General features: G+C 37.3%; 1 protein-coding gene across 9 annotated transcripts in view; it reads left to right on the top strand.

Moving 5' to 3' along the window:
- FAM184A (family with sequence similarity 184 member A) overlaps positions 1 to 27,937 on the top strand; it is a 117,523-nt gene that overhangs the window by 37,758 nt on the left and 51,828 nt on the right. For all 9 annotated transcript variants that reach the window (XR_004284983.1, XM_032339677.1, XM_032339674.1 and 6 more), the window contains exons 2-6: positions 15,032 to 15,886; positions 16,589 to 16,724; positions 18,091 to 18,272; positions 20,612 to 20,809; positions 24,646 to 24,768. Coding sequence is in view for 8 of the 9 variants with exons in the window: in XM_032339677.1 (XP_032195568.1) it covers positions 15,032 to 15,886; positions 16,589 to 16,724; positions 18,091 to 18,272; positions 20,612 to 20,809; positions 24,646 to 24,768 (1,494 nt within the window). In the remaining variant the exon portion in view is untranslated. The remainder of the gene's footprint in view (positions 1 to 15,031; positions 15,887 to 16,588; positions 16,725 to 18,090; positions 18,273 to 20,611; positions 20,810 to 24,645; positions 24,769 to 27,937) is intronic.

Genomic DNA, 27,937 nt, shown 5'->3' on the forward strand with positions numbered 1-27,937 from the left:
AGTCTCCTGGAATTAGATAGTGGTAATGGTCATGCAACCTCGTGAATTTACTTACTACAATTGAATTGCATAATTTAAAAGGATAAATTTCGTGATATGTGAGTTATATGTCAAAGCTGTTATTTTTTTTTTAGTCACGTCTGCTTAAGGCTCAACAAGAGCATTTTTTGAGCATAGGGCCTCTAAGATAAGAAATCTGTGAATTCCTCCTACTTTCATCTTCCCCTAAACAATAATATGTTATTTCACAGATTTGGTGAGCTACTTGTTTTATTTTAGTGACCATTAAGATAAATGTATTGATTGTTTGAAGTCATCTCCTGTGCCACATTTTGGGAAAATCTGAATCATTGCATGTCGTTGCCAAGCTAGCGTGCTTTATTTTATTGTAATTCACTCATTTACCTTAGCTTCCCTTTCAGAGTTACATAAAAATTCTGTTAAAGGGGCATCTGGGTGGCTCAGTTGGTTAAGCATCTGCCTTAGGCTAAGGTCATGATCCCAGGGTCCTGGGAGTGAGCCCCACATGGGCTCCCTGCTCAGTGGGAAGCCTGCCCTTCCCTCTCACTCTGCTTCTCCCCCTGCTTGTGCTCTCTGTCTCTCAAATAAATGAAATCTTTAAAAAAAAAAATTCTGTTAAAAAAAAGTAGAGATAAGTCAGTAAAGGAATATGTGTTTTGTTTGTTTTGAGTTACTAAATTAAATATGAATTTTTTTTCTGTAAAGAATTTGAATATGGACAACTTTAAAGCTTTCCTAGTATTTCATTACCTTTCTTAACTTCAGATCTTTTCAGAATGGCACTGAGATTTTTCTCAGTAGGGAGGGCATCATAATACTGGTCTCATTAAACTCTGTGTAGTTCCTGCTGAGAAGTAGATTGAGACCTGAGAATGTTTGTCACCATAGGAAATAACAGAAAAAGTATATCAGAAATACAGAGTAAGTTCTCAGAATTCAATTTGGAATACTCCTATTACATATCTGAATTCTTATCCTTATAGAATAGGTTAGTAAAGCAGTAGGTGGTTCTCAATCTTTTTTCCACTTAATCCCTCCCCTCTGTGGGTGTGTTGGTAGCCATCAGAAAGGGAGAGGGTAATGAGTGTGTAGTTTTAAAAGGCCATTTGGTGATTCTTATACTGCAACTTATCCTCACATCAAAGTAATAACAGCTGCCATAGTGATCAAAAAGTTTAATGGGAGTGTAATATCCCCTTGGTTGTTGAGCAGAATAATGGTTAAGGACAAATAGCTTTAGAAAGGCTTGAGAAATTTGGAATGATGTGTTTTTACAATGCCTGCTCTGCTGGGAAGGTAGAAGCTAAATCCAGAACTGTGGACCTGGGAGCCAGAGGCTTCTGAGTTCTGTTCATTCCAGCCCAGGTCTATCTGAACAAGGACACTGGGAGTGGGGATGAGAAGCAGAGGGGAGGGTAATCTCATTTAGTAGATGCTGAACAAGTCCCCTGTAACGCATCACATATGAGCCATGGTTGAAGATAGAATGAAATTTATAGAGGTGTATAACCTCCCTTTCAGCCTGAACACTGGGAGAAGCTCTATCTCCTCCCACTTTGGTTCTCTTGCTGTGTATGACTGCCTAAATAACTTGCAACAATGAAGTATCATCTCTCCCTGCCAGGGTTTATGTTAGGAACCTCACGAGGTCTCCTGAGTTAATTTAATGCATTTTGACTGTTATTTAGTCTTACCCCGTCTAATGTATCCACAGTGCAGTCAGAATTTTACTTTCTAAAATGCCAGTCAGATTGATATTTTTCTGCTTGAAACCCCTCACCAATTCTCCCATTACTTACCAAAAAGGATGTATTTATTGAATTTCTTAAAAGGTGCTGGTACCTTGACCTTTGATTGATTTATTGTATTGTAGCACTTTCTTTAAGGAAATTCAATATATAGAAATTCAACTTTTTCATGAGTTTTGCACACACTGCCTCTCAACACAGTCTGTGCAGTACTGGTCTCTCAGCTAGTGCTGCTTCTTCTCTTGTCTCTGGTGATATGTTTGTAGATTCATTTGGGGAAAATGACTTAGGTCAGGAGTGAGGACCAAATCAGGTACAACTTTGAAGGTCACAAAAAGGATTTCTTTTCTCTATTTGTGAGGTGAAAAACTGTTAAGAGCATTTTAGAGTGACCTCAGCTCTCTGAAAGTTTCGAGAAACCTTATGATTTTTAGGTGTAGCTCATTTCTTTTTAACACTGAGTAATAGCCTACTGTCTAGATGTACTACGGTTTATCCCTTCACCTAGAGAAGTATAACTTGGTTGCTTCCAAGTTTTGGCAGTTATGAATGAATCTGCTGTAAACATAATGTATGCAATTTTTGGTGGACATATATATTTTTTTAAAGATTTTATTTATTTATCAGAGAGAGAGAGGGAGAGAGAGAGCAAGCACAGGCAGACAGAAAGGCAGGCAGAGGCAGAGGGAGAGGCAGGCTCCCCGCTGAGCAAGGAGCCCGATGTGGGACTCGATCCCAGGACGCCGGGATCATGACCTGAGCTGAAGGCAGCTGCTTAACCAACTGAACCACCCAGGCGTCCCTTTGGTGGACGTATTTTAAACTCATTTGGGTAAATACTGAAAAGCAAGTTGCTGGTTCATATGGTAAGAGCACATTTAATTTTGTAAGAAACTGCTGAACTTTAAAAAAATATATAGTTGATGCACAATGTTACATTAGTTTTAGGTGTGCAACATAGTTATTCCACAGGTCTATATAAACTTAGTTATACTAAGTTTATAGTAAACTATATTACATTTACACTAAGTATATACTAAGTCTATACAGCCTATAAAGTAGCTATTCCATGTTGCACTCCTACCAGCAATGAGTCAGAGTTCCTGTTGATTCTCATTCTCACCAGCATTTGATGTTATTGGTGTTCTGGATTTTGGTCATTTTAACAGGTGTGTTGTAATATCTCCTTGATTAATTTGCAGTTGCCAGATGTTATGTGATGTTGAGCATCTTTTCATATGCTTGTTTACTTCCTTCATATCTTCTTTGCTGAGGTATCTCTTCAGATATTTTGCCCATTTTTTAATCAGGTTATTCATTTTCTTATTGTTTGTTATGAGTTCTTTGTATATTTCGGATAATCATCCTTTCTTCATCAGGTATGTCTTTTGCAAATATTGTCTGCCATTTGGCGGCTTGTTAGATTTTTCACCGAATCCTCTGCTCTTGGTCCCATGCCTCATCCCTGCTCTTTCGTGTCCAGTGTTATCCACCCTGGAGCTGTTTTAGCTCAATTTTCCCAGATCACTTTCCTTCTAATTTTTACCAGTGAACTGTTTTTCTGCTTGATCCAAGTGGTGACTTGGGGACTTAACTGCTGTTGACATGAGAACAACCCCCATATCATCATGCCCTGATTTTACCCCTGCTTTCCAGAGGTCTGTTGGTAATGGCATTTCTCTCTCTCAGCTCAGGCTTTACAACTTCTACTCTGAAAAAGTTTACCATTTCTTCGTCTGCTTTTTTTCCTCTGGTCTCAACAGTTCACTTTCTATAAGGACTCAATTTAGATGTGTTCCTGTCCCTTCCTGCCATAGACCATCTGATCATTTCTGTTTCTTGTGGGCAAGAGGTTCAGGCAGTTTTTTTTATAGAGTTACGAATTGATTCTGTTCTGCTTTAAACACAAATCACTTTTTCCCCTCATCAACTCTTCCTGGTGACTTCATAGCACTCTCGATTCATAGTGCTTGATTTTTAAGCTGCATTATTGTCTTATGTATCACTAAGGGGGATAAAAGTGCTGTCTAAATGATACACAATTTATTGCAAGATTCATCCAAACTTAAGAGATGTTTAAGTATGAAAAAAAAACAAAGTATGTCTTAGAATCATTGTCCAGGGTTGCCGGGGTATCTCAGTTATTTAAGCATCTGCCTTTAGCCCTGGTCATGATCCCAGGGTCCTAGGATTGAGCCCCACATTTGGCTCCCTGCTAAGCAAGGGAGCCTGTTTCTCCCTCTACCCCTGCTAGTGTGCTCATCTCACTCTCTCTCTTTCTCTCTCTCTCTCAAATAACATCTTTAAGAAAAAAAAAAATCTTTGTCCAGTACCTTAGTGAGCATGCAAACAGGAAAATATGTGTAGATCTAAATTTAACGTTACTAGAGAGATCTGTTTCCCAATTAAATAACAGGGACAAAATTAATCACTGGGAACTTTTTTTTTTTTTAAGATTGTAGATATTTGGGGTGCCTGGGTGACTCAGTGGATTAAAGCCTCTGCCTTCGGCTCAGGTCATGTTCCCAGGGTCCTGGGATCGAGCCCTGCATCGGGCTTTCTTCTCAGTGGGGAGCCTGATTCCTCCTCTCACTCTGCCTGCCTCTCTGCCTACTTGTGATCTCTGTCTGTCAAATAAATATATACAATCTTTTTAAAAAGAGAAAGCAGGCTCCCCCTGAGCAGGGAGCCCAATGCGGGGCTCGATCTAAGGACCCTGAGATCATGACCTGAGTCAAAGGCAGATGCTTAATGACTTAGCCACCCAGGTGCCCTGAACTTTTTTATTTTTAACTTTAACTGACTTTCCCTATCACTCACCATTCTCTCTGTTGAGGATTATCTGACCATACCAACCACCAGAATCCTTTCTGTCTTGTACCTTAACTTGGGCTGTTTTCTTCACAGTTACTGCAGTCTTCATCTAGTGAAACTCCTCCTCTGAAAACTTCTCGTGCTCTACGTGGTATTTTGTGCTCTATAGCTTGACACTGAATATATATCATCTAAAATTGTCTGCCATTACTTTATGTACATTTTATGTAGTTCTATTTAAGTAAGATTAAGTAGGAACATGTATACGTTTCTTTGCCAGAATATATATAAAAATACACTGAGCACGTAGGAAGGTAGTCAGTAAAGGTCTGTTGATTTTTAAGTTTTTTTTGTTCAAGTCCAGTAGTACAGACCCTGCTGCTCATACCCTAAATAATAAACCTTGTAATGGGATCTTTGTTTGCTATCTCAGAAGTCAAGTTAAATCTTCTGGGGAAAGAGGTATTCTACATTATTATAGAGGAAGGATATCCAGTGTACTTTTCCAACAATAATTATAGATATCATAGAAAACAAATGTATCTCCAAAGGTAATTCTTTCTCAAAGCAATTGGACTTTAAAGCGCTTTTTATTTTTATTTATTTTTATTTTTTTTAGATTTCATTTATTTATTTGACAGACAGAGATCACAAATAAGCAGAGAGGCAGGCAGAGAAAGAGGGGGAAGCAGGCTCCCTGCTGAGCAGAGAGCCCAAAGTGGGGCTTGATCCTAGGACCCTGAGATCATGACCTGAGCCAAAGGCAGAGGCTTAACCCACTGAGCCACCCAGATGCCCCTAAAGCTCTTTTTAAATTAGGGTTTTATAGTGCCCTTGGCTTAAATAAATCCAAATGACCATTTTTTTGTTAATCCCGCCTTGTAAATGTTTCCTTTAGACATAAGTCTATTGATGGAATTAATTAGATTACATAATGTATGAAAACAGCCTTTTTTTTTTAAATTTTTCTACCTAACTTAAAACAATAGAACCTGTACTAAGGAAAGAAAAAATATGGAAGTGATTTGTTGCCAGGCTAAACTACCCTATTTTTCCCTTTCTACTCACCTTAAACTCCAGATCTTCATTGTATCTCCCTAGTTCTACAGTCATTAGTGGCAAATGCTATGTGGCTGAATATTTTGTGAGAATATGGGTTAAGAGGGTTTACATCTCACATAATATAAAGGGGTGTTAAGATCCTCTCTAAATACCCAGACAGCTTGTCTCTTCACCACTCTCAAAGACTTAGAAAAATCCCCTCCATAGTTAGGAGCAGTTCAAGCCTGGCCTTTGGCTTACAAACTCCTCCACTCAGGAAAAGAAAGGACAGAGATGATTATTATTCAGACACTCCCCCTCAAAGGGCTTGCCACACAAAGGTAGGATACTTTTTCTTAGGGACTAAACTTTTTGTAAACAAAATTAAATTCATTTTGTCCTCATTTGTAAATGGCTTTAAACTGAGTAGGACATCATAAAGGAGGGACAGGTGTTTGGAAGAAGGCAGAGTTGGGAGGAGAGTTATATTGGAAAACCAGACGGATAAATGTGCCCTTATATTGAGGTATTAGGTATCCCCAAAACTAACAGGATGGGTTGAAGGAAAAAACGCTTAGTTTTGCTTTTTGTCTTCAGTACAGTAAAGGAGACTGAAGTAATATGACAGTTCAGTACAATATGGGATCCTTGATTGAATCTGCATCAGTAGAGAAAAGCTGCTATAAATTGCACTCTTGAATAATTGGTAAATCTGAGTATAGGCTGTGTATTAGATACTATACTTACATTGGGTTAAATTTCTTAGGTATGTTAACGCAATTGTCTTTGATCTTGGGAAATATATACTAAAGTACTTAGTGGTGATTAGTCCTGATATCTGCAACTTATTTTGAGATGGTTCAGAAAAAGAAAATGTGTGTATGGTGTGTGTGTCTGTGTGTACGTGTGTGTATGTGTGCACATATGCGAGCACATCCTTGGTGCTGAGTTAGGGGTTTTCTCTTTCAGACATTTATTTTACACTAAGTGATGTTCTTTTTTGCTTCTTGCTTTTTTTTTTTTTTCTTTAGGATGCATGCATATTGGTGACTTCTTAATTTTTATTTTTTTCCTTGTGTTCATTCTGCTACATGGGCTACTTGGGACTAGTCCTTGAATTAATTCTATAAATATGTCATTTATTTTTAAACCGTTTCTTACATTGCAGTGATTAAGCCTGTAATCTAGGCTGTAAAAATAAATTCTGTTATAGATCACCCATAGAATAGGTAAGAAAATATAGAAGGATTTGTGTAATTTCATCACCTCTAAAAGAAGAAGTTTTTTGTTGCCAATGTTTTATTTATTTATTAGAGAGAGAGAGCATGCAAGCAGGGAGGAGGGGCAGAGGGAAAGAGAGAGAGGCAGGCTTCCAGCAGAGCAGGGAACCTGACGTGGGACTTGATTCTAGGACACTGGGATCATGACCTGAGCCGAAGGCAGACACTTAACTGACTGAGCCACCCAGGTGTCCCTAAAAGAAAGTTTAAAAAAAAAAATTGAAATATAATTAATCTGTTAAATACTTACAGGTATACAAACATTGATTTGATAATTCTATACGTTACTCAGTGCTTGCCACAAGCACTATTATATTATCATACAGTATTTTTATATTACTGACTATATTCCCTTTACTGTAATTTATATCTCTAGGACTTATTTATAAGTGTAAGTTTGTACCTCTTAATCTCTTTTATTTTGCCCACCCACCTAACACTCTTACCCTCTGGCAGCCATCAACATGTTCTCTGTATTAAAAATCTGTTGTTGTTGTTTTTTCTTTTTAAAAATTTATTTATTTATTTTAGAGAGTGAGCACGAGAGCATGTGACATGTAAGTGGGGCAAGGGAGAGAGGAAGAGGGAGAGAATCTCAGGCAGACCCCACACTCAGTACAGAGCCGAACGTGGGGCTCCATCTCATGACCCTGAGATCGCAACCAGAGCTGAAATCAAGGATTGGTCACTTACCTGGCTCAGCCATCCAGGCACCCCTATAGTCTGTTTTTGTGTGTTTGTTCATTCATTTGTTTTGGTTTTTATTTTTTTTTATTACTTTTTAAGGTTTTATTTTTTTTAAGTAATCTCTCCACCCAATGTGGGGCTCGAACCAACAACTCTAAGATCAAGAATTGCATGCTCTACCAGCTCTACCAATTTGTTTTGTTTTTTTTAGATTGCACATTTAAGTGAAATCTTATGGTAATTGTCTTTTTCTGTTGGACTTATTTTGCCTAGCATAATACCCACTAGGTCCATTTGTGTCACAAATGGCAAGATCTCATTTGTTTTTATGGCTGAGTAATATTCTATTGTGTGTATATATCACATCTTATTTATTCATTCATCTATCATGGATACTTGGGTTGCTTCTATATGTTGGCTATTGTAAGTAATTCTGTTATATACATAGGGGTTTGTATATCTTTTTGAATTCATGTTTCTCTTTTCTTCAGGCAAATACCCAGTAGTGGATTAAAAGATCGTATGATATTTCTATTTTTCATTTAAAATTTTTTTAAATTTAAATTCATTGTGATTGACATATAGCATATTATTAGTTTCAGAGGTAGAATTTAGTGATTCATTACCTGCTTTTTACACTCAGTGCTCATTCCATCAAGTCTCCTACTTAATACCCACCACCCAGTTACCTCATGCCCCCCACCTCCCTCTATTTTAAAATTTTTAAGGAAACTCTTTAGTGTTTCTCACAGTGGCTGCACCTATTTATATTTGCAACCAATAGTGCACAAAGATTCTTTCTTCTCCACATCCTCATCAACACTTATTTCTTGTCTTTTTAATATTAGTCATTCTGACTGGTGTAAGGTGATATCTCATAGTGGTTTTGATTTGCGTTTTCCTGGTGATTAATGATGCTGAACATCTTTTCCTGTGTCTATTGGGCATCTGTATGTCTTATTTGGAGAAATGTCTATTCAGGTCCTCTGCTCATTTTTTAATTGGATTGCTTGTTTTTCGTTGTTGTTGAATTGTATGAATTCTTTATATATTTTGGTTATTAACCCCTTAAGGGATATGTCATTTGTAAACATCTTCTCCCAGTCACTGGGTTCCCTTTTCATTTTGTTGATGGTTTCCTTTGCTGTGCAAAAAGTGTTTAATTTTGGTGTAATCCCAATTGTTTATTTTTGCTTTTGTTTCCCTTACCTAAGGGGACATATCTATAAATACATTGCTAAGTTTGATGTCCAAGAGATTACTGCCTGTTTTGTTTTAGGAGTGTTATGGATTCCGTTTTATATTTAACTCTTTAATCCATTTTTCCCTTCACAGAGTCCTAGGCTTTTCCATCTCTGTGCCTTCTGCTCTTACTGAGCCTTTGGTCCAGTATTCTATCTCTGTAGGTTTCCCTTTATCATTTTGACTAAATGAAGAGATCCTGGTTAAGATAAAGTAAGCATTTCATTCAGTTAATAATGGGAAACACCTACATTACCCCTTACAAAGACTCATTTTGTATTTCTTCTCCTATGTATAACTCATTGAAATTTTACTTTGACTAATGAAGTAAATATTTCTTTAAGGTCAGTTTCCACCAAGCATGAGAACAAATACCTCGTATATGCATCCAGTTCGCAGTCATGTTTACTGTGCCAGGGATAGGTCTTGGCACATAACCGGTGTGCAATATATTTTTGCTGTAGGAAAGAATAAATGAAGTAAGAAATGGCCATTAAAGATTTGCCAGCAAGTTATCAAATTTTAACTAGGTAATTGGATTTTTGAAAAATTTTCTCAAAATATATGTTCTTTTTCAAAAGTTAAATGATTAACATTCAATATTCTTTGAAGATTTTAAGAATGACGTTTGTAAATGTTTTATTTCAGTGGTTTTTTTTTAAAAGGGCTGTGCTTTTTTAAAAAAAATTTTTAAAGGTTTGATTTATTTATTTGACAGAAATAACACAAGTGGGCAGAGAGGCAGGCTGAGAGGGAGGGGGAAGCAGGCTCCCCGCTGAGCAGGGAGCCTGATGCAGGGCTGGAGCCCAGGACACTGAGACCATGACCTGAGCTGAAAGCAGAGACTTAAGACTCACTGAACCACCCAAGTACCCTCAGTGGGTGATTTTTAAGGAAAATTTCAGGATATCTGTTGGTAATTAATGAGCGTTCCTTTAATTTTCTCTATTTTGATTGTCGGGTTTTTTAAAAATGAGAGTATTTTGAGTATTGATTGTTATTTTAGCATAATTAATGTTAATCTTCTAAAAGTGTTTAAGGTTTTCTAACTGTAATAGTAACACGCATTCTTTATTGAAGGTTCATAAATACTGAATACCCCAGTTAAAATTTGGCTTATTTCTTTATATACCTTTAATATGTATCTGCACACACATACACACTCACATTTTTCCCTCTATAAGATTGGATCTCATTGATAGAGCATTGCATATTTGTGGTCTCTTACAGGCTTTTGCTTATATTATGAAGTATTCTAAATGAGATGTGCATTTTAATGACCTTATGATATTACATTGTATGAATTTACCATCATTTATTCAATGACTCTGTTATTTTAATGGTATTAAAACTGTTGGTATAATAGCTTAACATATTTCAAGCTAATATACATGTACTCATCAATAAAAATGTTATTACTAATGAGTTAAATTTTAGTGAGAACATATTTATATATTGCCAGTATATAGAACCATAGACCTTCTCACTGTATCTTCACATGTCTGAAAGAGAAAGGAAGCAAACTCTCTCGTGTCCCTTATAAAGGCACTGATCCCATCACGAGGACACCTCCCTCATGATCTTGTCTAAACTTAATTATATCCCAAAGGCGCTGTCTCCAAATACTGTCAGATTGGACGTTAGGTCTTCGGTAGATGAATTTTGTTTGGGGAGGGAGATGGACACAGTTTGGTCCATAGCAGCCAACAGTGAGAACTATTTCAGAAACTATTTGTTGTTCCCTAAGTAACATTTTAAAAACTAGGATATAGAATTGTTTTCAATGTATCCATGGGTAAGATTATCTGAAAATCTTCACAGAAAAAGTAAAAATTCTAACTATTTCTTATTCATCATGGAATATATAGTTAAATTGTGCATTATTGGCATAAAATGGAAGTGTGAAATTACATGAAATTACTGAAATGATTGTATTGTCCTATTTTCTGAATGTTCATAGTTCCAGAACAACTGCAAGTGGCTCTTACTGTCTTTTATGAGAAGAGACATTAGAGAGTTTCCTATTCCTGTGTGGAAAATAATAGCCAATTTTATGGGTGATTATTATCACTTACCAAAGTTTCTTTTAAGATTAGTCTCATTCTGTCCATAAGTGATACAACTAATAAAAAAGGCTTACCATCTTATAGTGCTTTATATTTTTTGAAAAACCATTGTATAACATCATTTTTTTAAATGTCAGTGATAGATTGATCTTATAACAATGTCACTAGAATAGAATAAATATGATCTCTATTCAATATTGAGAAACTTGAAGCTTGGAGAAATAAAGTTATCTTACCTAGGGTCAAAAATTCAGTTTGGGGGCACCTGGGTGGCTCAGTGGGTTAAAAGCCTCTGCCTTCGGCTCAAGTCATGATCCCAGGGTCCTGGGATCTAGCCCCTGAGCAGAGAGGGCTCTCTGCTCAGCGGGAAGCTTGCTTCCTCCTGTCTCTCTGCCTGCCTCTTTGCCTGCTTCTGATCTCTGTCAAGTAAATAAATAAAATCTTAAAAAAAAAAAAAATTTGGTTTGGATCAGTTCTGTTACTTCAAGTCATATTTTCTGTGTGTTCAAAGAATCTATTTTTTTGGTCTGAGAAATGGTAATTAATCAGAGAAAGATACTTTAAGATGGTTACCTTTGTAATTACATAGAAAAGTGAGCAGTTAGAGGATATATCTTGTTAATGTCATTCGAAAATTCATATTAGCATCCTTATTTAAAAATATCATTAAATAGTGGTATATTTTAAATGGTCATTTAAAAGCACTATTGAGGCACATGGGTGGCTCAGTCAGTTAAGTGTCTGCCTTTGACTCAGGTCATGATCCCAGGGATCGAGTCCTGTTTTGGGCTTCCAGCTCAGCAGGGAGTCTGCTTCTCCTTCTCCCCATCTTATGTTCTCTCTCTCCCTCTCTCTCTCAAATAAATAAAATCCTTTTGATAAATAAAAGCACTATTAATTTGTTATTATGCTTGGCATCCTGTTATTGTTCCTTTTTAAGTTTTTAGAAACTTTATTTTAACATTGTTGTCCTGCAGGATACTGTTATATAGCCAATAGGATGTATGACCAGTAGAATATTATATTTCTTTTATATAATATAGTTTCAGAATCAAATAATTGGTTTTCTTAACATATGAGTTGTTGCAGTTAGAACCATGGACTCTTTGATACTAAACAAAGCCACTGCAAATTCAGTTACTTTTTATTTTTGGCTGCCAGTTTGGGCTGGTAAGATGGCTTGGCCTGTGTATATCAGAACAGAAGTCAGTAATAAGGTCTCTTTCACAATTTCTCGACTTTGCTGTTGTAGTGGGAAAGCAACTGTCGGCTCTCCATATGCAAAGGGCCATAGCTGTGCTCCAATAAAACAATTTACAAAGACAGGCAACAGCCATATTGGGCCTACAGGTCCCACTTTGCTGACCCTTGGATTAGAATATCAAGTGAAATACAGCTCTTCACCATAATATTTCCCTATTATATGTCAGCTGCTTTATTACTTAAATTCTATTCTTTTTAACTTAATGCTTTCATTTTGCATGCTACTGTGCTTTTATATTGTCAGCTACTTTTGTAGGCTTTCTAACATCCATACATAGCTTTCCAACATTGTTGTCAAGACCCCCAAATGTCATCAATTGAACATTTACTGAGTCTCAGGAATGAGTGGTGGTAAGGAAACGGAGGTACTGGATTTAAAGAAAAGATAGACTCCCATGGATTTGGGTGGTCTTGGAACTTATTAAAGGACATAGAACTTGAGCTGATCCTTCAAAGACCGCAGGGAAATTAAGTATTAGAAAAAAGAGAAGAATATTTAGGGGCACCTGGGTGGTCAGTCCGTTAAGCCTCTGCCTTCAGCTCAGGTCATGATCACAGGGTCCTGGGATCGAGCCCTGCATTGGGCTCCCTGGTCAGTGGGGAACTTGCTACTCCCTCTTCATCCCTCCATGATCATGCTATCACACACACACTCTTTCTCTCTCTCTCCCTTTCTTTAAATAAATAAAAAAATTTTTAAAAAGGTAAAAAGAGAGGAGTATTATTATTTTTTAGAAGAGTTTTTTATTCATTTGACAGAGCACACAAGCAGGGGGGAGTGGCAGTCTGAGGGAGAGGGTGAAGTAAGCTCCCTGGTGAGCAAGGAGACTGATGTGGGGCTTGATCCCAGAACCCTGGGATCATGACCTGAGCCAAAGGCAGACACTTAACTGACTGAGCCACCAGGTGCCCCCCTAAAGAAGAGTATTTAAATAAATTATTGACAAAGGGAAGCTCCCATTTCCCATACTGTTTCATCCCTAGTTATATGGAATCCCACCACAGAATGGTTCTTTTCAAGATCATTTCCTGGGTTAAAATGATGAAAAGTGTGACTTTTTTTTTTTTATATTAAGTTATGTTAGTCACCATACAGTACATCATTAGTTTTTGATGTAGTGTTCCAGGTTTCATTGTCTAGGGATTCCTTCTCATTATCTCTCATCCTTCCACCTGCTTCACGTGGTAGATAAGGGAAGCACACAGACTGCCCTGGGAAGGTCTTAGAGCTGTGCTCTCTCTACACCACTCTGGCAAATGGACTTCTCTCCATCTGGGTGGTGTGTTTTTCCTTAGTGCCTCTTTTAGCCTTTTCTGGGCATCCACATGCCAGTTGGGTATGACCCTGAGGGAGGGTTGTAGGAGACCACCAACTTTCCTGGATTTTAAGCTACCTTTAAGCTTAAATGTATAAATGAAAGAGTCTTCCATGGGGATCTTTGTTAGCTCATTAGGGATATAACCTAGGATTTGGAATTAGAGGTATTTAAAAAGAGAGAGAGAGAGAGGCTGTAAATTAGCATTTATTTCCCTTCTGTTGCATATATTTTCCTTTTGGAGATTAGCTAGCAGGAGAAGTAGCTGGCAAGAATAATGGGATCTTGCCATCTTTCAATCTTTTTGCCTCTGTTATGATTACATCTCACAAAATAGCGCAGACCAAGTGAGTATATGGGTAAGGAATTGATTCTGGAAGACAGGGCCCTATGTGGAGAGAGTGAAGCCCTTGGAGTGGGGTAAGTCTCCAATGTCTCTTCTCCTTGCATAAATATAGCTATAGGCCAGGCAGGTGACCACCTAGATTTAGCAGTACGTTCTAGCCTTATTAGGGTATCTGAAGAGCCAGGGAGTCTGTCTCCATAGCCTCAGGCTATGTAAACAAGTTCTCTACAAAAATGGCAGTGCTTTTGCATCTTCATTACAGTTTCTGGCTCTTGGTGCTAGGATTCGTTTTTAAAGCCAGAATAAGATCACATTAAAATGAGCAAAGCTCTAGGACACTGATTTTTAGCTTTTGGATGGTCAGATTGTGTAGTGTTCATTTCTTTTTATTTAGGAAGAAAGTGGGTGCATCTCAGCGTTAAGTAATAGTCATGAATATTATACTATTTGACCACAATGGTATGATGGAGGGTATCAGAGAACATGCAAGAATGGGAGCATTACTATAAAGGGACTGTGTTGTCATTTGGAATTAAGGTTGGGAAAATCTTAATGGAATCATTAAAATCTAAGGACTAAAATAAAAATAAAGACCTGTACTCAATACACTCTGGCTCTAGGGACCTGGCTTGCCTGGAAACAGAGGAAGAATTAGGGAGTGAGTAAAACTACAGTGTTTGATGTTGAGCAGAAAAATGTGAATGGATTTTATAAGGAGACCACTATGAGCTTGAAGAGGATTAGCCTCAAAAACAGACCATAGGAGAATTAGAAAAGAAACTCTCTAAATTTAGAACCTACCAGACATTAAACAGATGAAAGAGGCCTTTAGGAAGAGTTAGGACCTAGATGCAAAGCCTCTCTTCCTCTGGGACACTCATGTAGGGCATACACTTACTCTGAGGTTTTTCTCCTGACACTCACTCCTAAGCTAGACAGGGCTGTATGGAAAACTCCTTTCTATTCTCTTTGCTGTTTTATTTGTAGCAAAGTCTTCAGGTGCAACTTTTAAGGTTGGGGTAAGGTAAAAGTAGCCAAGTAAATCAATCTATGAATCCAAAACAATACATGAAGCTTCGGTATTTAGTATTTACCATAGCCAATATTATGTGTGTTGAAAAATATCAGTCCAAATGAAAGAATTAACTTCCAGTAAGAAAAGAATGTGGTTTGCTGAATTGCTTCTCCCTTTTTCAAAATCATGCAGGTAATATATGCTTTAAACACTAAAAATGATGAGCATGAATCTGCAATCCAAGCCCTCAAAGATGCTCATGAAGAAGAAATCCAGCAGATTCTTGCAGAAACAAGAGAAAAAATACTGCAGTATAAAAGCAAAGTAACAGAGGAGTTAGACCTTAAGCGAAAGATTCAGGTTTTAGAAGCATCATTAGAAGATCACATAAAAATGAAGCAGCAGGCTTTGACAGAATTTGAAGCTTATAAGCACAGAGTTGAGGACATGCAACTTTGTGCAGAAGCCCAGCATGTCCAACGCATAGTAACCATGTCTAGAGAGGTTGAAGAGATTAGAAGGAAATTTGAGGAAAGATTACGGAGTTTTGGACAACTCCAGGTACAGTTTGAGAAAGACAAACGCTTGGCCTTGGAAGATTTGCGAACTGCTCACAGACGGGAGATCCAAGAGCTGTTGAAGTCACAGCAGGATCACAGTGCCTCGGTCAGTAAAGGGCAGGAGAAGGCAGAGGAGCTGCACAGAATGGAGGTGGAGACCTTAAACCAAACCTTGGAAGAGCTAAGACTTGAACGGAAAAAGCTCATTGAGGATTATGAAGGCAAGTTGAATAAAGCTCAGTCTTTTTATGAGCATGAGCTTGATACTTTGAAAAGGTCACAGCTTTTTACTGCAGAAAGCCTACAGGCTAGCAAAGAAAAGGAAGCTGATCTTAGAAAAGAATTTCAGGGACAAGAAGCAATTTTACGAAAAACCATAGGAAAGTTAAAGATGGAGTTACAGATGGTACAGGATGAAGCTGGAAGTCTTCGTGACAAATGCCAAAAGCTTCAGATAGCACTTGTTACAGCAGAGAACAGTGTTCAGGTAAGTAAAGAATGCCACATTAAACATACAGATTTTTACCCCTCAGTTTTGTCTTTATCTTTCCAATTAGACTACTTTAACTTTTTTTTTTCCATTTTGCTTTCTCCAACTTTTGCTTTGTGAGAAAACCAATAAAAGGGTAATTTGTACTACTCTGTAGTTATTATTTCCAACTAGAACTTCAGATATAAAGAACATTTAAAATCTTACTGATTATGACAGGATTTTATTGAAATATCATGTTAATATTTTTCACAAGTGACTTGGGAGAGTTAAAATATTGGGCTTTGGGTTTAGTTGTGTTTTCTTCCTTACCTTCATTAATAATGGTCTACCCAGACAATGAACAAAAATTGATTGCTTTATAAACCTGAATTAAATAGGCATATGGCACATTTGAAAAGAAGGCCAAGAAGTCCATACAAATTTTGTTTTATTGGCATAGAAAATTTCATAGCTGTTTCTATACAGTATTTGAGTGGATTAGAAGCAGTAGAATAGTCTTTCATGATTGCGTCACATGATTTATGAAGATAAGTTAAAAGTGTTATCAAAACAGATTTAAAAGTAGGTATTATTAACTGTGACTTTTGAATAAGAGAAAGTTGATGCTTGTAATTTAAGTGAATTAGCATCATTAGCTTAGCTAATTAGGTCAGCATCATTCTTGCATATTAATAATGGCTATTTGATCATTCTTAGGTTCTTCAAAAACAGCTTGATGATGCCAAGGAGGGAGAGATGGCCTTGTTGAGCAAACACAAGGAAGTGGAAAGTGAGCTAGCAGCGGCCAGAGAACGTTTACAACAACAAGCTTCAGACCTTGTCCTCAAAGCTAGTATGTGTGACCACAGTTCTTGGTATATTCCTCAGCTAAAACCAACACTGAAACGTTAATTCAAGACAAAATTTGCCTTTCCTACTCATACTTTAAAATTAGACTCTAAACATGTTGAAGGTCTCTAACTTCTTCTTAATCATAAGTAAGATAAGCAAATAATAACTTATTAGGAATATATATTTATAAAAAATTAAGAGTTAGCAGCAGTAAATCACTCACTAAAAACAATGAAGCATTCTTTCTAAGGGCTTTTATTCTTTAAAAACATACGTTTAAAAAAATCCATATGTATTTAAATTAGTGACCCTATATGTGAATCACAGTGTCTCATTTCATTTAGTTTATTAATAGGGATCACTTTATATATAAAACCTGAGTTGTCCATTCTACTATGGCTAATGTGCTCATTTCTTAGCCCTTACTAGAGGAAGTGCTGACCCATGTCATATGCCCAAGTATTTATGGTGCCAGGTAAAGCCATTTGAACTAGGTCTCTGAGGATGCCATTTGATTGGCTCATCAGTGAATCCCATACAACCTTTCCCCTAAGTAGGAGTTTTTCAACTTTAATGTGTACAAAAGCACCCCAAAGTGCTTGTGCAACCACAGGTGCTGGGCTCCAGCTTCAGAGCTTCTGAGACAGTAGGTCGGGGATGTTCTTCACTGCCAGCAAGGGCTCCAGGTCTCCTGGTCCAGAGCACACTAAGGATCACTGCCCTAACACAAGCTTTCTGAGACCCTTTTTCTCATTCTCATTTTTCATCTTTCTCTCGTCCACTCTGCTTTTTTTTTGGTTGCCATTTATTCTTTCTTTGATAACCTCACTGTCCTTATCTGTCTCTTAATCCAGCTTAGTTCTTTATCACTTCTCTTGTTTAAAATAAATACAGTTTCAACCAAATAGCTCCCTGCCATATTTACTGTCTACATACAGATTTTTCTTTTATGAGAATTTGAAAAAAGAGATTAGAAAAGAACAGATTACTCATTTTAACGCCATAGTATTAATCAGTGCATTCTCTCCTTCTTTTACTCCTAAGGATTTTATATACACCTCTGAGGAGTTGCTTCCACTTAAATTTTTTAGTTGGAAATCTTAAAAAAAGATTCTTGAGTATGGCAGGTGGGGCAGGGACATCAGTAATGTGAAACTGAACTTCTTTCTAGTTTAAATAGTCTACTTGGATAAGTATTCCCATGGCAAGTATTTCTATTTTATACAGTGAAGAAATCAAAGTACAATTTGTATATGCAGACTATTTATTTCCCTCAGGTAGTAATCACAATTGTGTCATTAAATATAAACTGTTTTGTACCACAATGTAATAGATTTTAAAGTGAAGGTTTTCTTTTGGGGGCATAGGTCATATTGGAATGCTTCAAGCAACTCAAATGACCCAGGAGGTTACAATTAAAGATCTAGAATCAGAAAAATCAAGGGCCAATGAGAGATTATCTCAGCTTGAAGAAGAAAGAGCTTTTTTGCAAAGCAAAACTCAGAGTCTGGATGAAGAGCAGAAGCAGCAGATTTTGGAACTGGAGAAGGTAAAAAGCAGTGGAATCCATCTACCCCCGCCCCCCACCAAAGAAAGGAAAAGAAAAAAAAAGTTCAGTTTTCATCTTTTTCAAATCTGATTTAAAGTATTTACGTCAAATTGACAATAACAGTCCATCTCTCAATTCTAGTAAGTTTTCGTTTTTGAGAAAAATGGTATACAGCTGAACTATCCCATATTGTGTATATGTTCAGAATATTAATAGTTTATAATATAAAAACTCAAGACATGTCAACCTATTTCAGCCAGAAACTGAATAAATTCTTATTCCAGTGGCATGTACATTTGTGCTTAATCATATATGTTTTTGTACTAATGAAAAATATTATTGCATATCCACCTAGGAAATTTCTGTAAAACAAAAGAACAAAAAGCATCAAGCTCTGAAAATTCATATACCAACATATTGAACTTCTAGATTAAACAAATAAGACATATCATTTGTAGATTAATTGTTAAATATTTATTGCAGTTTTTCAGATATTTACAATATCGAGTGGGAGTTTTGGATACTTCTTTTTCTTTCCTTCAACAACCAAGTGTATTCAAAACTTTGACCCTTGTTCATCTCCCATTCACTCCTTACCCAAGTGTCATGTGGTTTCTCTTACCACCACTCCACAGAATCTGTTTGTCCCAGCCTCGGTGACATCCTGGTTGCTGGACTGGTTAATCTTGTCCTACTGTGGTACTTACTCCTCTCTGATTTACAGCATCCCTGTTTTGGTGTTTCACACTCTCACATGTTTTCCTCCTGTCTCCCTGGCCTTGCAGTCTTGTTTTGCAGCTTCCTTTCTCCATCTGTTCCCTAAGCATTGATGCTCCCCAGCATTTTCACCTCATTCTGTAGGCTCATCCATTCTAGTAGCATAAAATTTGTTCAGGGATCGCTCCCAAATCTGATGGTATAGGCCCGATCTTTTCCCTAAACTTAAGACATGAAAGAGTTAGTTAGTTAGTGCTATGTCTCTGACTCCCACAAGATATGTTGGTTTCTCACAAACATTTCAAATCAGCATATTTAGAACTTTCTTCCCTCAAAAGTACTGTATTTTTTTTTAACTCCTTTTTTCAACCAGTAGCACTACAGTCCATCTAGTTTGGTAAGTCAGTCATTATTGATTACTGTTTCCTTAACCTCTTATCTGTTACCAAGTCCTGTTGGTTTTCTACTCCTTTAATGTACTATTCCATCATCTGCCTTCATACCCTTTTACAGATTCTAGGTTTAGGTTTAGGTCATTGTGGCCTGGATTTCAGTTACAATTTCCTAGCCTATTGCCAACGTGATTGTTGTCAAAAATATGTTGGTTATGTAATTGCAATGATTCTCATTCCTATCATGATGAAATGCAGACTCCTTAGCATAAAAGACCCTTTCACATCATTTGACTCCTGCCTCCTGCTGAGCCTTATCCCTCACCACTGTCAGCCACGTATCTTCTGTTCTGTCCACACTGCTCAGCTCCATGGTCTTCCTATCTTACTTGAACTTGACCACCTGGCAGACTACCATCTTTCAGAATGCTGGAAATGTTGTGAATTTAGGCTTTTGACATCAGATCTAGATTTGAAACTTTCTCATCTTTCATTTCCTGATGGGCTTGTGAGAATTAAATGAGAGAATGTGTCATCAACAGCTCAGATGTTTTCTCTTCTGGAAAGCTTTCCTTGATGTATGTGTGCATGTGTGTGTGTCACTGTCTCTCACACACACACACACCCTTTCCCACCCCTTCCAGGTTCTCTCTCTTTCTCTCTCTCTCTCTCTCTCTCTCACACACACACACACACACACACACACACACGTGCACATGCTGATGTACATCCTTTCTCATCTGTTCCAGGTTAGGCTCCTTTACTGTATATTCTTACAACACATGATATATACTCCTTTCATAGAATTTATAAAATTATATTGGCACTGTCTATTGCCTTTTTCCCATCATTAGACTGTGACTGCTTAAAAGGCATGTAACTGGCACTCAATAAGATTGGATTGAATAATATAATCTGAGTGGGTAAATTGGTAAGCCATTTTGTGTGCAGCTTTGACATATGGGAAGCCTTTCTCTTAAGTTCACAGATGTACTAACTTAGTTCTAACCTAGTAATAGTCTATTTTATCACTTGTGTTAAAATTATTCATTTTGCCTGTGCTACCCTGTCATTTTCTGAGAATACTGATGATGTAATCTCATGTCTAAAGTCTAAATCCCATAGTGCTCAGTTTTTTCAAGTTTATGTATTTATTGAGTATCCAGAATACTAATAGCAGTAATGAAAAAAAGAGGTACAATTATTGATCTTTATTTGCTTTAATTTTAGAAAGTAAATGAAGCAAAGAAAACTCAGCAAGAATATTATGAGATGGAGCTCAAAAACCTGCAAAATAGACTCGAAGGGGAGGTAGCTCAATTAAATGAGGCTCATTCTAAGACTTTGGAAGAATTAGCTTGGAAGCACCACATGGCAATTGAAGCTGTCCACAGTAATGCAATTAGGGATAAGAAGAAACTGCAAGTGGTGAGTACAAATTCAACAAAGCCTTGCATTGGTAAACTGGAGGGGTTTCTGTACTGATCCAGTGTGACCCATACTGTGGAGTAAATGAGTTGCTTCATTCTGATGGCTGCTATCTCATAATCACTGTGTAAATCATGATTCAAAGAGTAACTTAAAAATTGTTGACATGGAATGTAGTTGATTAAATTGATATGAAGCATTCCTACTTTGTATAAGCTGTAGCAGAAACACATGCTTGATCTTGAGCTGTCTCCTCGTGAGACAGCATCTTCAATGTGTGCTCCTCAGGAAGCCTCAGCTGCTTGGAGCACTTAGTCTCCTATAGATGTCTGCTTCCTGTTGCATAGTAGAAAAAGCGAGGTGTCTGACAGATGTGGGCCTTACACTGAGCTCTTGGCTTATAGTTGCCTAATCTTGGGTCTCAAAAGCCACGCTTCAGGCTCCTCAGTGGACAAAGGAAGATAAAATCCATCTTGTAATGTTCTTATGAGGGTTAAGTGAGATAAAATGTTGAGAATTCAGACAAGTCCTAGCATATAATGACAAATAAATGTTAGTTATTAGTCCTTCTTACTGTGTGCCAGGTGCTGTAGTCATGTTTTCCATCTGTTTTTATTTAATCCTCACAACACTCTCATAGGCTTAATTGCTCTACCTTTCTTCCTGGAGAGGAGGTGGAGGACAGAGAGGTTAAACACTTGTGCAGACACGTGCAACTAGTAAGAATCAGTCAGGTCTTGAACTCAGGTCTCAGATATCAAATCCTAAGACATTTAGCCACCACACATAGGCATGTATTCATGATGGTTGCTATATATTTTATGTAATAGCATTTTACAGTTTCCCAAGCTTTATTGTATATTTCTTATTACTTAAGACTTGGAGATTAATGTCATTTTAGTATGTGGGTGGTGAAATAGGTTTAGTAAACCTAAATGATGTATTCAGTACCACTAACCTAGTAAATAGAAGAGGTTGGATATGAATTGAGATCTTTGCCTCTATGTCTCTTCCTTTTATGATTCAGCTATTTGGAAAGAATATTCAACACCTGAACTTAATTAAAAATTCAGATAAAACTTCCTGTTAGAGTGTTATTTCTATCTAAACTTACTATTTTATGTTTATGTAGCTGGAGACAAAACTTAATGACATGTTATTTCTCAAAATTGTGGTTGCTGTTTTCTCTATGCCAGGTTGCTATTCCGGAACAAATTTGTACAGCTTTAATTACGTGGTGGATGTGTGTGCTCACTGACTATACGTATGTGCCAAGTGCTCAGGGATTTAGAGGGAAGTATTTAGTGGTAACTGCTGCTTCAGTTAGCTGTTCCATAGCTATTTTTTGTTACTATTTTTTCATTTCTACATCCCTTATTCATCTTAGCCTTATCCTCTCTTTTCGTAGTATTTAACTTGCAGGTGTTCTGCTTTTTGTCTCTCTTTATTCCTCTGTATTACATTCTAAGTACTAGAATCAAGGCATCTCTCATCAATATCACTTTTGCCTCCTTACTTCTCCTAATTATCCCCCTGCCTGTTGAATTTCAATTTCTGAGCCTCCTAAAAATCTGCTTTATGCTATTTACATTTCTTGTAATCTTTCTTTAAAATGTGGTTGCTATAAAACAGATGACATGAATTTCCTGTGTGCGAACATACTCAAAACTCATGATAGCTTTATCTGTACCGTTCTCTTTTCTCAAAATAACCTATCACTTGCCGCTTCATTCCTCTCTTGCCTAGCTAGCTCATTTCTGAGCATAAGCTCAAACCACCCTCCTTTTAGAATAGTCTTTCTCCAATGTCAAGTTATCTTTTAAAGAACATTTACTGAAAGGTGAATTCTCCATTCCTTATTAGTATCAAAAGGGATTATATTTTCTTTCATAATTCTAGTTTATCCACCCTATTTGAAACTGAATATGTAGAGAATCCATGCATAAAAGTGTTAACATAGCAGGCCTGAAGCTGCTGTTCTTAGAAAGGCAGGGGGCAATGTTGGCCCTTGCTAGTATCTGGGAACTTGAATTTCAGGAGGGTTTCCACCATTCCCTGGTAAGGATGGCTCATGTGCCTAAAGCGTTTATGCAAACAATATTGTTTGTACTGAACATTTGCTTTCCTTCTTGAAGTCTGGAAATTTGGCACATGCTAGTCAGAGGGTACCCATGTCATTAGCCCCCAGTGAGAAACGTGGGCACTGGGTCACGCATGAGTTTTCCTGATAGACAGCATTTCACATTATTGTCACAACTTTCTGGAGAGTCCTGAGTGACAGAACTCTTAAAAACTTGTGCCTGGTTTTCTGCAGACTTCGTCCTGTTGCCTTTTCCCTTTGCTGATCGTGCTTAGGGTCCTTTTGCTGTGTATGATAAACTGTAGCTGTGAGTACGACTAGATGCTGAATCCTGTGAGTCATCCCAGCAAATCCTCAAACCTGGATTTGCCTTGGAGCGCTGTTTACTCCTCTTCTTACCTTATGCTATAGAAACATTGAGCCATGTATAATGTACCAGGTCTTTGTACTGCCATGGTTTTTGCACGGGTTTCTTCTCTCTTCGATTTCCCTCTTGCTTCACCACCTTTTCTTACTGATGCACTCCTTCAGACTTGACTTAGGGATTGTGTTCTATGTGCAGATTTCCTCACCAAGCTAGAACTTACCAGTTCTCCATCCATATATCCTTGAGTCCATGTGCTCATTTAACTTTCATCACGTATTCTTTAGTTGCTTGTTATCTTTAGCTGATTAAGGACAGACCTCATGTTTTACTGCCTGTGTATCCCAAGTATTACATAGCATACCAAATAGTAGGCTCTCTTCAGTAAGTATCTATTTTACTGGTCTTCTTCTTTTGATAACTTAATCTTGTACTTGGTAATTCTTTTTTTTTTTAATTTAATTTCTTTTCAGTGTAACAGAATTCATTGTTTATGCACCACACCCAGTGCTCCATGCAATACATGCCCTCCATAATACCCACCACCAGGCTCCTCCAACTTCCCACTGTACTTGGTAATTCTTGACTATGTTCCAGTGTTCCAGAACTGTTCCTGGATTTTTGTTTTTTTATGTAAATATAAAAGAATTCTGTATTCAAGAGATAGAATTTTTTTATCTCCCCAATTATCACTTACATCATATATTTCTGTTGCTGGCTCAGTTTGATCTAGAGAAGTCAAATATTCTTACCATTTAAAATAATTATTTAACCACATCATAAGTGATTCAGAATGATAGACTCTAAGCCCGTAGGATTAATTAGAATAATAACTCCAGTATTATTGTTTAAAGATAAGGCTGATTCGAAAAGCAAAGTATCAAAATATAATACAATGGAATACTATGCAGCCATCAAAAGAAATGAAATCTTGCCATTTACAATGACGTGGATGAAACTAGAGGGTATTATGCTTAGTGAAATAAGTCAGTCGGAGAAAGACAACTCTCATATGATCTCCCTGATATGAGGAAGTAGCGATGCAACATGGAGGGTTTGGGGGTAGGAAAAGAATAAATGAAACAAGATGGGATTGGGAGGGAGACAAACCATAAGAGACTATTAATCTCACAAAACAAACTGAGGGAGGCAGGGGGAAGGGGAGTAGGGATTGGGTGGTGGGGTTATGGACATTGGGGAGGGTATGTGCTATGGTGAGTGCTGTGAAGTGTGTAAACCTGGCGATTCACAGACCTGCACCCCTGGGACTAATAACACATTATATATTTATAAATTAAAAAAAATTTTTTAAAGTATCAAAATATATAACAGAATGGCCTTTTTCTTGGAGTCTTTTGAAGTATCTAATATTTGTTATCATCTTTTCCTAAGGAATTGGAGGAACAATACAAAAAGGAGAAACTAAACCTGGAAGAGGATAAAAGTCAACTTCAACAAGAGCTGGAAAACCTGAAGGAAGCATTAGAAGAGAAGCTAAATACAGCCAATCACGAGGCAAGAATTCTTTAGGCTTATCACCTGTATTATATCTTATCAGTAATATCTTATTTGGTAACATTGTGTATGTCGGTGAGCCTCACTGATGGTAAAATATCTAGAATAAAAATAATCACATGCTTTCACTGATGCTGAGTTTTTCATAATACATTGGTTATATCTCACCAGATAAAAATTTACTACTCAAAACATCAGACCAAGGTGCCTTTGTGAGGAAAAAGCAAAACAAGGATAACATCACTTTGTAAGAAAGAAAACAGAAGAGGTTTATCTACCTTTTGTAAATCAGTGACTTACTATCCTCTATACTGTATCTCTGTTTTAAAAGGAGAGACTTTATAAATTTATAACTTTTATAAGTTCTGCAGAGTGACATTAAAATAATTTTTAAATGCCATAAGAAAATAGTATTGTTTAGCTTAGGAAAGACTTAGAATAGAGTATAATAAGAATGTTATAAATCAAGAAGTTGTGAATAAAACAAATGTAAAGACAGTTTAAAAACTATAATATTGTTTGTTTTATTCCTTTCTCTTTACTGCCTGGGTTCACCTATACCCTAGAAGAGCCTCCCTGTTGTCTTCTTGTCCTTCATTCCAGTTCATCCTTCACGTGAACAGTCTTGTCTTGTAGAGTGCTCTTCCTAAAACAAGACCGTGTCTGGACGTATCTTGTTGACTGCTCCTACCTCACTAGCATCACCTCTACCAAAGTCTTTAAATCCTACTTTCTCATTACTCTGCTTCTGCTCAGGAAAACCACGCCAAAACATGAGTGCTCCAGGGCATGCTAATCATTTGCATTCAGCCTTCTTTAATTATCTTTAAACATTTATCCAGGGAAGACACCAGTCATCACATTTGGAAATGATAGAATTAAGACTGTTGCTGCTTGTCCCTGCTTTTAAGTGGAGCACCCTGTGAAACATTTTGTAAGCTGAAATGGTATAAAATGAATAAGTAGTTACCATTAATTTATACAGAAAAACTTTTGAGCACTCCAAAACCCCAAAACTAACCTCTCTTAGGCTTTTTTTTTTTTTTAAGATTTTATTTATTTCTTTGACAGAGAGAGAGACCACAAGTAGGCAGAGAGAGACAGACAGAGAGAGATGAGGAGAAGCAGGGAGAGCCCGATGTGGGACTCGATCCCAGGCCCCTGGGATCATGACCTGAGCCAAAGGCAGAGGCTTAACCCACTGAGCCACCCAGGCACCCACCCTCTTAGGCTTTTCTGATACCTTAGGATCCTTCTTGCTAACAGATGCAAAGATGCTCACAGAGTTCACAACTATGGTGGCACGATACTGAGATGCTGAGTGTTCTCAGGATAGGGACTCGGCGGGGTTGTTCTCCCTGCTTGCAATGCGTACCGCACTGCCTCTATAAGGGCTTGTGATTTTACTTTTTGCCCTTTTCTGTAAAAGTGAAAATCTCTCCAGATTACTTTTGGTTAGCAAAAAGTACTATCATAGGTCTTTTATGAAAGTGAAGTGGCATAACATGAACCTTGATAAAGCAAGGGATATAGCTATATTTGTATTGGCTCTGCCTCTCTCCTCTTGTCCAAGATAATTCACCATTGGCCCCAGATTTGCACACCTCTCCCAGCAGACTATGATCCTTGTAGTTATGGTGTCCCACTCTCATTAAAAGGCAGTTTAGCGACTATCTGTGTTTGTCAAGAAGGTCCCCCAGGGTCTACTCTCTGTTTGAAATGGTTTAAATATTTCTCCAATCTACACACTGTAATTTCACTGAGAAGAATTTTAAGAAACACGTAATTGATTTTCCTTTTAGATATGTTCTCAGTTATGCTTTAGCACCCTGGTAATGTTTTGGTGCCATATTAGAATTGCTCCCCAAGAATCTGCCTGGCTCATCCCTCCACATGCACCTGCTGTTTCCTTTAGCCTGGACATCTTTTTACTTGTCCTACTTGGCTGGGTAGGATCTCTAGAGATAAGCTTTCTTGTTGTGTTTCCTGCTCTTAAAGTGAAGGATGTCAACATTTTACAGTTAAATACTATGCTTCTCTAAAGTTTTATTTTATAAATGCTCTTTAACTAGTTTAGGAAATTCTCTTATAATTCTAGTTTCTTAAGTTAAAAAGAAATCACAAACCGATGCTGATTTTTCTGTGTCTATTGAGATCATACTTTTTTTCTTTGTTAATGTGGTACCTTAGCTTAATTTTATTTTTTTTAAGATTTTATTTATTTATTTGTCAGAGAGAGAAAACACAAGCAGGCAGACTGGCAGGCAGAGGGAGAGGGAGAAGCAGGCTCCCTGCGGAGCAAGGAGCCCAATGAGGCGCTTGATCCCAGGACCCCGGGATCATGACCTGAGCCGAAGGTAGCCGCTTAACTGACTGAGCCACCCAAAAGTCCCTAATTTTCCATCTTACTTAGCCATAATAGATTATATATATATCTTTTTATATAATAACTAGATTCAGTTTCCTAATATTCATTTTGGTATTTTTGAGCCTGGTTTCAGTAAGATTGCTTTGTACTTTTCCCTTTTTATATCATCCTTTTCTAGTTTTGGAATCAAGGTTCTAGTAGTCTCATACAATGAAAAAAGACTTACTTCTTTTTCTGTTCTCTGGGAGAGTTTTGTGAGATTGACATGTTTTTTTAACCTTAACTGCATCATTGTTAAAAATGGTGAAATTTTTTAAATTTAAAATTATGAACTGTGAAATTCATAATATGAAAACAGTTTTTAAAACTTGTTAAGTCTAGGGGCGCCTGGGTGGCTCAGTGGGTTAGGCCACTGCCTTCGGCTCGGGTCATGATCTCAGGGTCTTGGGATCGAGTCCCGCATCGGGCTCTCTGCTCAGAGGGAGCCTGCTTCCCTCTCTCTCTCTGCCTGCCTCTCTGTCTACTTGTGATTTCTCTCTGTCAAATGGATAAATAAAATCTTTAAAAAAAAAAAAATCTTGTTAAGTCTAGTGTGATACATGAAAGAAATTTAATACTCTGGTTGTGTCCAGTTGTTCAGTGTAGTCTTGTATGCCAGTCCATTAAATCAAGATTTTAACTTATTTTCTTCAAATATTCTGTGTCCTTTTTGAGTTTTATCTTTTTTTGGGGGGGGGTTCCTTTAAAATTCGTTTTTATTTTTTTTTTAATTTTTTAATTTTTTATTTTTTATAAACATAT

The sequence above is a fragment of the Mustela erminea genome, chromosome 4, assembly GCF_009829155.1.
Source record: "Mustela erminea isolate mMusErm1 chromosome 4, mMusErm1.Pri, whole genome shotgun sequence".
NCBI lineage: Eukaryota > Metazoa > Chordata > Mammalia > Carnivora > Mustelidae > Mustela > Mustela erminea.